Source organism: Bufo bufo, chromosome 3 (assembly GCF_905171765.1).
Source record: "Bufo bufo chromosome 3, aBufBuf1.1, whole genome shotgun sequence".
Taxonomy (NCBI): Eukaryota; Metazoa; Chordata; class Amphibia; order Anura; family Bufonidae; genus Bufo; species Bufo bufo.
Genome location: NC_053391.1, coordinates 705,490,007 through 705,504,625, shown reverse-complemented (window position 1 = coordinate 705,504,625; position 14,619 = coordinate 705,490,007). Strand labels below are relative to the sequence as shown.

The 14,619-nt window shown below is 53.6% G+C and overlaps 1 protein-coding gene across 1 annotated transcript in view; it reads right to left on the bottom strand.

Annotated features, from left to right (window-relative positions):
- DNHD1 (dynein heavy chain domain 1) overlaps positions 1 to 14,619 on the bottom strand; it is a 108,575-nt gene that overhangs the window by 64,500 nt on the left and 29,456 nt on the right. The window contains exons 8-12 of the mRNA XM_040426760.1: positions 6,229 to 6,295; positions 5,473 to 5,702; positions 4,044 to 4,281; positions 2,929 to 3,086; positions 96 to 221 (exon numbers count right to left, since the gene is read on the bottom strand). Of these exons, the coding sequence (XP_040282694.1) occupies positions 96 to 221; positions 2,929 to 3,086; positions 4,044 to 4,281; positions 5,473 to 5,702; positions 6,229 to 6,295 (819 nt within the window). The remainder of the gene's footprint in view (positions 1 to 95; positions 222 to 2,928; positions 3,087 to 4,043; positions 4,282 to 5,472; positions 5,703 to 6,228; positions 6,296 to 14,619) is intronic.

Below are 14,619 nucleotides of genomic sequence, written 5' to 3'. Positions count from 1 at the left end.
CACCAGACGTCTAATCCCACCAGAAGGTTCTACAGAACATGGGCCACAGTGTTCAGCGGCAGCAGCCTTCACATGAAGAGTCCTCCACCTCTTACCTCGTTATTCACCTTCTGCTCTTCTGCTGTCTGTTGTCGGTAGTTCATGCGGATGACCTCGCGGAGGGAGCGGACATGTTCCACTTGCTCTTCTAATTCACATTTTCTCACTTTGTACTCAGCAACCTATGAAAAATAATGTCCACAGCTCATACGAAAAGAATAAACCCGCAAGACAGCTGCATAACTCATCCATGAAAACCTACGCACCACACAAAGGAATGTGGGATGAATGAGAAGAGGAACATGAGTGATCCAAGGATGAGGAGATCAGAAGCTGAGGACACAGGGGAAGAATGAGGAGACATTGGGGGGGGGGGGGGGGTACATATGGAGGGAAACCTGAGCACCACATGAAGGAACGTAGGATGGACAGGAAGAGGAGATCAGAAACTGAGGACACGGGAGGAATGATAATCGGAAGATGACTGGGGAATGTGATAATGGCAGAAACAAGCGAACCCGGGGTAGGACTACGAGATCCCAGCCCGAGTGTCCCGATCCCAGCCCGTGTGTTCCCCCATCAACCTGTACAGATTGACGCCACCCCTATCACCCTGTTCATATCGGGGCTCCCTATCACCCTGTACATATCGGGGCTCCCCATCACCCTGTACATACTGGGGCTCCCCATCACCCTGTACACATCGAGGCCCCCATCACCCTGTACATACTGGGGCTCGCCATCACCCTGTACATACTGGGGCTCCCCATCACCCTCTACACATCGAGGCCCCCCCATCACCCTCTACACATCGAGGCCCCCCCATCACCCTCTACATACTGGGGCTCCCCATCACCCTGTACATACTGGGGCTCCCCATCACCATGTACACATCGAGGCCCCACCATAACCCTGTACATACTGGGGCCCCACCATAACCCTGTACATACTGGGGCTCCCCATCACCCTGTACACATCGAGGCCCCCCCATCACCCTGTACATATTGGGGCTCCCCATCACCCTGTACATACTGGGGCTCCCCATCACCCTGTACATACTGGGGGCTCCCCATCACCCTGTACATACTGGGGGGTCCCCATCACCCTGTACATACTGGGGGCTCCCCATCACCCTGTACATACTGGGGGCTCCCCATCACCCTGTACATACTGGGGGCTCCCCATCACCCTGTACATACTGGGGGCTCCCCATCACCCTGTACATACTGGGGCTCCCCATCACCCTATACATACTGGGGGCTCCCCATCACCCTGTACATACTGGGGCTCCCCATCACCCTATACATACTGGGGGCTCCCCATCACCCTGTACATACTGGGGCTCCCCATCACCCTGTACACATCGAGGCCCCCATCACCCTGTACATACTGGGGCTCCCCATCACCCTGTACATACTGGGGCTCCCCATCACCCTGTTCATACTGGGGCTCCCCATCACCCTGTACATACTGGGGCTCCCCATCACCCTATACATACTGGGGGCTCCCCATCACCCTGTACATACTGGGGGCTCCCCATCATCCTGTACATACTGGGGCTCTCCATCACCCTGTACATACTGGGGGCTCCCCATCACCCTGTACATACTGGGGCTCCTCATCACCCTGTACATACTGGGGGCTCCCCATCACCCTGTACACATCGAGGCCCCCCCATCACCCTGTACATATTGGGGCTCCCCATCACCCTGTACATACTGGGGCTCCCCATCACCCTGTACATACTGGGGGCTCCCCATCACCCTGTACATACTGGGGGCTCCCCATCACCCTGTACATACTGGGGGCTCCCCATCACCCTGTACATACTGGGGCTCCCCATCACCCTGTTCATACTGGGGGCTCCCCATCACCCTGTACATACTGGGGCTCCTCATCACCCTGTACATACTGGGGGCTCCCCATCACCCTGTACATACTGGGGCTCCCCATCACCCTGTACACATCGAGGCCCCCCCATCACCCTGTACATATTGGGGCTCCCCATCACCCTGTACACATCGAGGCCCCCCCCATCACCCTGTACATACTGGGGCTCCCCATCACCCTGTACATACTGGGGCTCCCCATCACCCTGTACACATCGAGGCCCCCCATCACCCTGTTCATACTGGGGCTCCCCATCATCCTGTACATACTGGGGCTCCCCATCATTCTGTACATATTGGGGCTCCCCATCATCCTGTACATATTGGGGCTCCCCACCCCATCACCCTGTACACATCGAGGCTCCCCCCATCACCCTGTTCATACTGGGGCTCTCCATCACCCTGTACATACTGGGGGCTCCCCATCACCCTGTACATACTGGGGCCCCCCCATCACCCTGTACATACTGGGGCTCCCCATCACCCTGTACATACTGGGGGCTCCCCATCACCCTGTACATACTGGGGCCCCCCATCACCCTGTACATACTGGGGGCTCCCCATCACCCTGTACATACTGGGGGCTCCCCATCACCCTGTACATACTGGGGCCCCCCATCACCCTGTACATACTGGGGCTCCCCATCACCCTGTACACATCGAGGCCCCCCATCACCCTGTTCATACTGGGGCTCCCCATCACCCTGTACACATCGAGGCCCCCCATCATCCTGTACATATTGGGGCTCCCCATCATCCTGTACATATTGGGGCTCCCCACCCCATCACCCTGTACACATCGAGGTTCCCCCCATCATCCTGTACATACTGGGGCTCCCCATCACCCTGTACATACTGGGGGCTCCCCATCACCCTGTACATACTGGGGCCCCCCATCACCCTGTACATACTGGGGCTCCCCATCACTGTGTAGACATCGACGCTCCCTCGGACTCTGCCCTTTCCCAGCTCCTGTAATCTGTGGTCCATGACCTCTTACCTGATGAGCGCACTTGGAGAATGCAGAAATCTCTGTTGAGACTCCTCTGAAGATCTCCAGAGCTCGTGATAGCTCCCAGATGAGGGAGTGAGACTTGTCAGCCACCTCTGAGGTCAGGAGGGCGAGGAGATCGTGTAATATGGCGCCCAGGCCGCAGCCTATAGAGATAACACAACATCAGAATGGCTGCAGAGAAAAGATCATTGGCGCGCGCCACTGTGCGCCAAGAAGTGAAAAACCTGCGTGTGTGCAAGACGGCATCGTGAAGCCACCATGTCCTTAGTAGTGCTGGCTGCTGTCACCCAGCTTTCACATCAACCCCAGAAGAAGCCGTCCACGCACAGAACATGGTGGTGGTGGACCTTGGAGATGTATGAACCTGGTGTGGACACGTGCCGCTCTCACCACTGGAGCCTGTGGTGCTCCATGGTCTCTGATCTAGTGAGGTTGGGAAAGCTAGGTGACTTCAGATGGAGGACTAGAACTTCAGCAACTACAAAGAGGGAAAAAAAGGGATCGCAGGTCTTATGAAACCTCCACAGATGGAGACGAGATTCCTTCACACCGACGTCTTCAAGACTGTATTCAGTTCTCCTCTTATGGAAACGATTCTGTAAGCCAAACCCTTGTTATTGCCAAGCGAGCTGCACACCGGTGGCTTTACCAGGGTGATGATTCAGGGCTTGACATGACCCAGTAATTAACGTCTTCTGGGGGAGGGGCGCAGTGACCCAGCGGATCACTGCTAAAGGTTCATTGCTTGCTAAAAGTGTGGCTTCCATCCGTATCATTTTGGGGAACATAAAACATTTTCATCACTTTTGATTCAGTTTTTTTTTTTTATACAAGAACCAGCAATTATGGCATCCCCCAGCGAGACGTGGTGTGGTCATTGTACTGCTCAGGTCGCATTCGGTGATGCCAGATACAAGGACAAAATTTTATTACATTTTTTCAAATTTTCCATTGAAAAAAACGTTAAAAATGAAGCTTCACCCAACAAATGAAACAATCTCCAAAACGAGGACATTCCATAAAACCCAGGGCACGTGTATGACAGCACTCAGATCAGTCACCACAGATGGAACCCCCAGAGCAGCAATCGTGGAGCTTACCAGTCCGTGTGTGGATGAGCTCACAGCTGACCTCCAGCATGGCCGTGGTGACACAATCCTTCAGTCCGCAGACTCGCTGTTCCCACTGCTGAAGTTTTAGGATCAGTTCTTCATAATCTCGAGAAGAACTTCCCCGGAGGGTCTCCAGAATGTTAGGAGACCAGGACTGGACATAGCGGTGGACCTCACACAGCCAGGCCTGGTCTTCACAGAATGTCCTCACATCTGCAAATGAGTCCTGCAGAAAATAATGAACCAACTCAGAGCCTCTCCTGACCATGAACCGTCTCTGCAGCCTCTCCCGACCATGAACCGTCTCTGCAGCCTCTCCTGACCATGAACCGTCTCTGCAGCCTCTCCTGACCATGAACCGTCTCTGCAGCCTCTCCCGACCATGAACCGTCTCTACAGCCTCTCCCTACCATGAACCGTCTCTGCAGCCTCTCCTGATCATGAACTGTCTCTGCAGCCTCTACTGACCTTGACCCGTCTCTGCAGCGTCTCCCTACCATGAACCGTCTCTGCAGAGTCTCCCTACCATGAACCGTCTCTGCAGCCTCTCCTGACCTTGAACCGTCTCTGCAGCCTCTCCCGACCATGAACCGTCTCTGCAGCCTCTCCCGACCATGAACCGTCTCTGCAGCCTCTCCCTACCATGAACCGTCTCTGCAGCCTCTCCTGACCATGAACCGTCTCTGCAGCCTCTCCTGACCATGAACCGTCTCTGCAGCCTCTCCTGACCATGAACCGTCTCTGCAGCCTCTCCTGATCATGAACCGTCTCTGCAGCCTCTCCCGACCATGAACCGTCTCTGCAGCCTCTCCTGACCATGAACCCTCTCTGCAGCCTCTCCTGACCATGAACCGTCTCTGCAGCCTCTCCTGACCATGAACCGTCTCTGCAGCCTCTCCTGATCATGAACCGTCTCTGCAGCCTCTCCCGACCATGAACCGTCTCTGCAGCCTCTCCTGACCATGAACCCTCTCTGCAGCCTCTCCCTACCATGAACCCTCTCTGCAGCCTCTCCTGACCATGAACCGTCTCTGCAGCCTCTCCCGACCATGAACCGTCTCTGCAGCCTCTCCCGACCATGAACCGTCTCTGCAGCCTCTCCCTACCATGAACCGTCTCTGCAGCCTCTCCTGACCATGAACCGTCTCTGCAGCCTCTCCTGATCATGAACCGTCTCTGCAGCCTCTCCCGACCATGAACCGTCTCTGCAGCCTCTCCCTACCATGAACCCTCTCTGAAGCCTCTCCTGACCATGAACCCTCTCTGCAGCCTCTCCTGACCATGAACCGTCTCTGCAGCCTCTCCCGACCATGAACCGTCTCTGCAGCCTCTCCCTACCATGAACCCTCTCTGAAGCCTCTCCTGACCATGAACCCTCTCTGCAGCCTCTCCTGACATTGACCCGTCTCTTCCTCACCTGGAGCAGACTCTGTAGTTTGCGCAGAGCCTCCTGGATACAGCCGTCACTGTGTAGGATGTATCGTAGAGAATGAAAGTTCAGAGACAGGTAATGCGCCCTCTGCTGGTGCCCCTCAATCCTCAGTCCTCCAGGCATTGGCATTTCTTGGCATTTACCAGGTGGCAGGGCTGATGCTGGGACAACCTGGCGAATATGCTGCCCTCCAAGGCCCGAGAGCACAGAAGACCCTAAAACAGAAGCAAAGAGTAAGTGTCCAGAGCTCAGGGTGACAACATCACCTCCGCCCGACCCTGCCACCCCTCTCCTCCCAGGAGGGGGCACCGCAGTCTCCTCTAGACCCCCCAGTCTATAGATCCTGGCAGGAGGGGGCACCGCAGTCTCCTCTAGACCCCCCAGTCTATAAATCCTGGCAGGAGGGGGCACCGCAGTCTCCTCTAGACCCCCCAGTCTATAAATCCTGGCAGGAGGGGGCACCGCAGTCTCCTCTGGACCCCCCAGTCTATAAGGTGGGGTGGCCGCGGACGGAGGGATGATACCAGCTGCTGACCACCCTTCCTGGTCATTCCCAGTTACTGTCACACTATGTGTAATGAGGACGTATCAGTATCTGCTCCTCAGTCCTCGGGACACAATGGAGATGGGACCTGGCACCGACCCTTGTGACATCGCGAGGATTAACCCAACATGGGGGGGGGGGGGAGGCTACTCTCACAGGACTGTGGACCCATAAACACACCTAATACATGTTATTACCGTGCTCTGTGCGAGGATGTATCATGGATGACACCTGAGGTGGCTCCTGGTGACCGGCGTCCATCACCTGTGGGGTGGAGACAGTTTCCCTGGTCATTTGGTGGTTCTCGCAGCCCTCGCACCATTACACCTTCCAGGTGCCCATGAAAAGTTTTCACTTTGTTTTTGGATTTTTTCATGTATTGCACAATAAAAACTGCGAATCGGACAAATTTAGACAAAGAACGTAAGGTCAAAGATCTGACAATGTGCGTTCTGCAGCAGTGCCAGTGCGGGGATAGGACCGGGACAGCCACTAAATGCCCCAAAAATACATCAATCATTAAAAAAAAAAAAAGGTGGCAACATCCCGAGACCTGCAGGAGGAATCACCAGGGAACCCCACAGCTTCACCATCGGGTGGACTGGCCAGTGACCCCAGTGGGCCGATGCCCTCCTCATGGCTGCCAGCCGGGTACATGAAGATCTGATGCTCTCACCATTAACTAATGTAGAAGCCGCAGGCACTTATCACCCGGCTGGGGCCACAGATGCCCTCCGGAATCATACTGCATGGCCATCGATAGGCACTCACACAGCTGAGTACTGCAGCGGGGGCTGGGGCGGTATATTGTGCTGCACTGTGGTATCTGGTTCTGCTGGGGCGGTATATTGCGCTGCACTGTGGTATCTGGTTCTGCTGGGGCAGTATATTGTGCTGCACTGTGGTATCTGGTTCTGCTGGGGCAGTATATTGTGCTGCACTGTGGTATCTGGTTCTGCTGGGGCAGTATATTGCGCTGCACTGTGGTATCTGGTTCTGCTGGGGCGGTATATTGTGCTGCACTGTGGTATCTGGTTCTGCTGGGGCAGTATATTGTGCTGCACTGTGGTATCTGGTTCTGCTGGGGCGGTATATTGTGCTGCACTGTGGTATCTGGTTCTGCTGGGGCGGTATATTGTGCTGCACTGTGGTATCTGGTTCTGCTGGGGCAGTATATTGTGCTGCACTGTGGTATCTGGTTCTGCTGGGGCAGTATATTGTGCTGCACTGTGGTATCTGTTCTGCTGGGGCAGTATATTGTGCTGCACTGTGGTATCTGGTTCTGCTGGGGCAGTATATTGTGCTGCACTGTGGTATCTGGTTTTGCTGGGGCGGTATATTGTGCTGCACTGTGGTATCTGGTTCTACTGGGGCGGTATATTGTGCTGCACTGTGGTATCTGGTTCTGCTGGGGCGGTATATTGTGCTGCACTGTGGTATCTGGTTCTGCTGGGGCAGTATATTGTGCTGCACTGTGGTATCTGGTTCTGCTGGGGCGGTATATTGTGCTGCACTGTGGTATCTGGTTCTGCTGGGGCAGTATATTGTGCTGCCCTGTGGTATCTGGTTCTGCTGGGGCAGTATATTGTGCTGCACTGTGGTATCTGGTTCTGCTGGGGCGGTATATTGTGCTGCACTGTGGTATCTGGTTCTGCTGGGGCGGTATATTGTGCTGCACTGTGCTATCTAGTTCTGCTGGGGCGGTATATTGTGCTGCACTGTGGTATCTGGTTCTGCTGGGACAGTATATTGTGCTGCACTGTGGTATCTGGTTCTGCTGGGGCGGTATATTGTGCGGCACTGTGGTATCTGGTTCTGCTGGGGCGGTATATTGTGCTGTACTGTGGTATCTGGTTCTGCTGGGGCGGTATATTGTGCTGCACTGTGGTATCTGGTTCTGCTGGGGCGGTATATTGTGCTGCACTGTGGTATCTGGTTCTGCTGGGGCGGTATATTGTGCTGCACTGTGGTATCTGGTTCTGCTGGGGCGGTATATTGTGCTGCACTGTGGTATCTGGTTCTGCTGGGGCGGTATATTGTGCTGCACTGTGGTATCTGGTTCTGCTGGGGCAGTATATTGTGCTGTACTGTGGTATCTGGTTCTGCTGGGGGCAGTATATTGTGCTGCACTGTGGTATCTGGTTCTGCTGGGGCGGTATATTGTGCTGCACTGTGGTATCTGGTTCTGCTGGGGCGGTATATTGTGCTGTACTGTGGTATCTGGTTCTGCTGGGGCGGTATATTGTGCTGCACTGTGGTATCTGGTTCTGCTGGGGCAGTATATTGTGCCGCACTGTGGTATCTGGTTCTGCTGGGGCAGTATATTGTGCCGCACTGTGGTATCTGGTTCTGCTGGGGCAGTATATTGTGCTGCACTGTGGTATCTGGTTCTGCTGGGGCGGTATATTGTGCTGCACTGTGGTATCTGGTTCTGCTGGGGCGGTATACTGTACTGCACTGTGGTATCTGGTTCTGCTGGGGCGGTATATTGTGCTGCACTGTGGTATCTGGTTCTGCTGGGGCGGTATATTGTGCTGCACTGTGGTATCTGGTTCTGCTGGGGCGGTATATTGCGCTGCACTGTGGTATCTGGTTCTGCTGGGGCGGTATACTGTACTGCACTGTGGTATCTGGTTCTGCTGGGGCAGTATATTGTGCTGTACTGTGGTATCTGGTTCTGCTGGGGCGGTATATTGTGCTGCACTGTGGTATCTGGTTCTGCTGGGGCAGTATATTGTGCTGCACTGTGGTATCTGGTTCTGCTGGGGCAGTATATTGTGCTGCACTGTGGTATCTGGTTCTGCTGGGGCGGTATATTGTGCTGCACTGTGGTATCTGGTTCTGCTGGGGCGGTATATTGTGCTGCACTGTGGTATCTGGTTCTGCTGGGGCGGTATACTGTACTGCACTGTGGTATCTGGTTCTGCTGGGGCGGTATACTGTACTGCACTGTGGTATCTGGTTCTGCTGAACGGAACGACGTGTTTTTGACATTTTTGTGAGGTCTGCACCCTTCCTGAGTTTTCATCCAGACTTCGGACTTGACATTATGAACGTCTCCCCGTTTTCTGACTCTTTTGTTCGGCCGCTCCTCGGTGGATAACCCTACCCCTCAGGCGTCGTGTCCTTTCCCGGTGGCCGGCCATGGACTGGGCCAGAACATGTGGAGGTCCCAGGAGTTGTGTCCCTGTCCATGGCCCAGGCTGGAGACCAGGTAATGGATGTGACGTTGGCAGGGTTTCAGAAGAGGACGTTGTGCCGGCATACATACATAATTCCTCTGGGTAGCCATTTTGTATGCTTCTGGCCTATGTAAAAGAACAGTGAACTCTCATCTTCCTGAAGCCTGGGTCAAGTATGATATAGATGGACACTTTTATTACCACTACTCTGTGAGGCCGGCTATAAAAGGTCATAAAGGCCATACCAGGCCCAGCTCATTCTGTCCTATAAGATAAAGATCAGCTCGCTGTCAAGCCTGGCTGGAGCGTGACGTCATTAATTTCCAGGTCTGGTTTGAGGAGAGCTAATAGCCCTTAATTAGCTCTGGGCATAAAACCAGTCCACTTTCATATTTCAGTTATGAATCAACTTATGCCCTTTCTGACACCAGATCCAGGCTCTACAGAGTATTGTGATTAATTGGGTATCAAATATGACCAGAGGATGTGATTCTGTAGCTCACCTATGGGTGGTAGAAGAACTACAGGTCCCAGCATTACCGTGTGTGGTCTCATTCTGTATGTAAATAAATAAGGATCGCAAATATGTATTCTGTATAAAAATATGCCGATGTATCAGGGAGATACAGGCTTAAGTATAATCCTCATTGTAGGAACTGAACTTTGATGGGGGTCATAAAACCCTTGGAGGCCAATCCCTAGGCTTCACAGTCACTCTGCTGCCATTGGCTGACAGAAGTAAGTCTCCTGCCCATGGGAGAGTTGATAAAAATCTGTGCACAAGGACAGAGGAGAGAGACCCATGGAACATCACCAGACACTTAATTGGACATTGACAGCATATCCCTGTATCAGAAGAACTTTGAGGGTCTCCCCTGATACATACTGAACTGGGTTTGCAAGGATTCAAAAAGGACATATGAACGACCATCTGAAACCCTCCAGAGAAACTAAGTATTCTTTCATCTTTTCCCTTTCATTTGAACTGTCGTGATTATTTATATTGTTATTATTATTCTGTAGATTTATAGTCCTTTTCATTAGATTTGTATGCACTGCTTTTTACCTCTTATTAAAGATTATAAAATCTAAGTGGCCAAGTCTTCCATATTCTAAGCTGCTGAACAACGTACCTTGCCTTTGAAGAGACGTTACCAGGTAGTTAGTTAAATTGCATTTAGGAATTGTAGCTGGGGGTGATTGACTGCGGTTGGTCAGTAAGTGATATCCGGTTCATCCACTGATCTGTGTGATAGTGAATGACCCGGATAGTCGGCTCGTGGACCGGGAACCCACGTGGTGGCAGTTACCGAAGTGTAGTGTGGGGGTGTTAGCCGAATGGTAATACCCCGGTCACGTGAGGTCTCTGTGTGTGCGCAGACTCCGTCACAGACCACTACGTCAGAGCTGTGGGATCCGGAGCGATCGGATCCATAGTTCGTGACATTTTCTGGTGGCAGCTTACGGGATTCTGTATGCTTAGAATATTAGTGCATGAAGTTATGTCCATAACTCTGTACTAAAGGATTGAAAAATTCTGGAAGACGAAGCACAGTGCATTAGTTTTGATAGAATAATAATTCACGACAGTACCCTCCCCTCTCTCTTGTTTTCTGTCCTATCTTTTATTTGGCAATAATGTCCGAATCCGTGAATTATGACGCCATGAGCGTGTCTGATATCACAGCTCTGTGTGAGCACAAAGGCATCCAAGTATATGGGAAAAATAAGACTGTCCTTATCCAGGAGTTATGTGCACGGAGGAGTCAAGAGTCATCCCTGCAGGAGAATGGAGGACACTCAGGGGCCCCTGAGCCAGGTGACCCCTTCCAGAATGAGGATGATGAACTGGGAGGAGGACAGCCTGCTGGGGCTTGCAGTCCTCTAGCTGGACATAACTCTGTCTCTATGCCATCCCAAAATGGTCTGGACCAACTAATGCTCAGTAACCCGGACTTATATTTTCGGCTGCTGGAGGCACGTCGGGCAGAGCGCCAGGCTGAGCGCGAGGCTGCAGAACGGGAAGCTGTCCGCAGGCATGAACTGGACATGGCCCGAGTACAGCTTCAGGGGTCCGACCGGCATGCTACATCCACAGGCCCATCCCTGATGGTCAAGCCAAAACTGCCTGTGATGGAGTCTGAGAACTGTGACATGGATCTTTTCCTGCATGCTTTTGAAACCTCATGCCAGCAGTACCAGGTACCAGAGCCGCAGTGGGCGGGACATCTAATGTCCGCACTGAAGGGCAAAGCTATGGAGGCCCTGGTCGGACTACCATTAGCAGAGCGTACCAGTTACGCGGTCATCAAAAAGGCTATTCTGGTCAAGTACCAGCTGACTCCAGAGACTTACCGTTTACGGTTCCGGTCCCTGCGGAGAGGGCCCGGAGATACTTTTACGGACCATCTGGGCAAGTTGCAGACCACCTTCCAACAGTGGTCTGATCCCCTCACAGAGGACACCAAGCAGTCCCTGGCGGATCTGATGGTCCGAGAACAGTTTGTCTCCAATTGCCCCACAGATGTGCAAAAATATGTATGTGAGCACAAGCCGAAGAGTGCGCGAGAGGCGGCCGAGCTAGCCGATGAATACGTCGCCATGCCCAGCACTCGGGCATTCAAAGACACTCTGTCCCGCCTGGGAGGAACCTCTTCATCTGCTTCTTCCTCCCGGCCAGCTTTGTCGGTTCCTGTCCAGCGACCCTTTCACAGGCCTGCACAAAGACCCGAAGTAGTCAAGCCAGCACCGACAGACGTGCGCAAGTGCTATGCGTGCGGCAAGCCAGGACACCTCAGCCACTCGTGCCCGGAGAAGAAGACAGCACCCCCTGGCAAGCTTGCCCGCAACCCATCATCTGTGCTGTTGGTGAATGGAGCTGCAAGACACACCGCAGACAACCTACAGTCGGTTACTGTGGGCAACCGGTGCACCACAGGCTTCCGCGATACAGGAGCCGAAGTCACACTAGTTCGGCCTGAACTAGTGGATGACGCAGACCTTATTCCCGGCAAAAGCCTCACCATCACAGGAGTTGGGGGGGTGAGCCCTAATGTTCCCCTAGCTCGTGTTTTCCTTGATTGGGGGGCTGGGAGTGGAGTAAGGGAGGTGGGAGTCTCTGCGGAGATCCCCACAAATGTTTTATTAGGCACTGACCTAGGACGATTGGTCTCGTGCTACGTGCCCCCTGGAAGCACACAGGACTCACCCGTCCCTATGGAGGTCCCTAAACATACCGAGGTACTGTGCAAGGATGTTTGCGTAACATCAGAAAACCTTGGGGATGGACCGCGGGAGGTGGGAGGTGGGGTGTGTGGGAGCAGTTCTCCTACGACAGGAGATGTAGAGGGGATGGCGGGTGTATGTACACAGGTAGCGGACATGTGTTTAACTGATTCAAGTTGTGCAAATGTTAAATGTGATGACATTATTGTGCCTGTGTTGCCCGTCACTCGCAGGGCTGCAAAAGCCGCAGCGGAACGCTCCATTGGGGAAGAGCAAGTGGAAGTGTCCCCTTCCACCGGTTCGGACCCCGTGGACTTAACCGCGTCAGAGCCTCAGCCACTGTCCCTGTTCGCCACAGGACAGCTGGCTGGGACTTGTAGTGCCGCCTTTGAGCAGGCCCTGCGAGATGACCCTACCTTGGAGCAGCTAAGAGGGTTAGCTGCCAGCCCTCCCACTGAGGGAGACAAATACCGAGTGTGTTGGGACAATGGGAAACTGTATAAGGAGGACATCTCCCACAGTGACAGTAGGGTGGGGCCACTCAAGAGGCAGCTTATTGTACCTGTGCAGTTCAGGGAACAATTACTGCAAGTGGCTCATGAGATCCCCTTAGCTGGTCACCTGGGAGTAACCAAAACAAAGTCCCGGGTGATGCAGAATTTTTTCTGGCCTGGCCTCGGGGCAGATGTCGCCAAGTACTGCAGGTCCTGCGACACCTGTCAGCGAGTTGGCAAAGCAGGAGACCGTCACCGAGCTCCATTGAATCCCTTACCGATAATTGATGAACCCTTCAGGAGGGTGGCCGTGGACATCATTGGTCCACTGGCCATCCCCAGCAGTTCGGGTAAACGGTTCATATTAACCCTGGTGGATTACGCGACGCGCTACCCAGAAGCAGTGGCGTTAAACTCCATTAGGGCGGACAAGGTTGCGGACGCCCTGCTGGGGATCTTCACGAGAGTGGGGTTCCCAGCTGAGCTTCTCAGCGACCAAGGACCTCAGTTCATGTCTGAACTAATGCAGGGGCTCTGTAGGAAAATACAGGTGAACCATATCGTAGCCAGCCCTTACCACCCACAAACAAACGGCCTCTGTGAGCGCTTCAACGGGACGTTGAAGCAGATGCTGAAGACGTTCGTGGAGGCGCAAGGGACGGACTGGGAACGATATCTACCTCACCTGCTATTTGCCTACAGAGAGGTTCCCCAGGAGTCAACCGGGTTTTCGCCCTTCGAACTCCTGTATGGTCGACGAGTAAGAGGTCCCCTAGACCTAATCAGAGAGTCTTGGGAAGGCAAGGTTGCCGGAACGGAAGTCTCTGTAGTAGACTATGTCCTCAGGTTCCGAGACAAAATGGAGTCGCTTGTAGGTCTGGTACAGGAGAATATGGTGCAGGCCCAAAGCAAACAGAAGCAGTGGTATAACCGCACTGCCCGAGAGAGAATCTACCAGGAGGGGCAGAAGGTCTATGTCCTGCTGCCGATGCGGCAAAACAAACTGCAAGCTGCATGGGAAGGGCCGTACCCCATTGTCAAACGTCTGAGTAAGGTAAATTATGTGGTGGGCCTTGGAGAGGGAGGTAGAAGACAGAAGACGTTTCACGTCAACATGCTCAAGGAGCATCACGAGAGAACGCCACATGTTATGCCGGTTTGCAGCCTGCCCGAAAGGGAGGAGGCCGACCCCCTACTAGATCTGCTAGCTGACACTCGAGAGTTGGAGGTGGACTTAACCCTCAACCCTCAACTCTCGTCCCAGCAGAGATCTCAGCTCTTAGAAGTGTTGACGGCTCACCGTGACACTTTTACAGGGAAACCCGGGAGAACACACCTTGCAGTCCATCATGTGGACACAGGTACACATGCTCCCACAAAGCAGTCCGCCTACCGCGTCTCAATGGAGGTCCAGGCAGACCTCAGGAGGGAGATCGAGGAGATGAAGCAGCTCGGGGTCATTCAGAAATCCCACAGCGCTTGGGCCTCACCGGTGGTTCTGGTCCCGAAGAAAGATCAGACAACCAGGTTCTGTGTGGATTATCGGAAACTGAATGCCATCACAACCTCGGATGCTTACCCCATGCCCAGGATTGATGAACTGTTAGATAAGTTGGCAGGAGCCAGCTACCTGACAATCATGGACCTGAGCAGGGGGTATTGGCAGATTCCCCTGACCTCGGAGGCT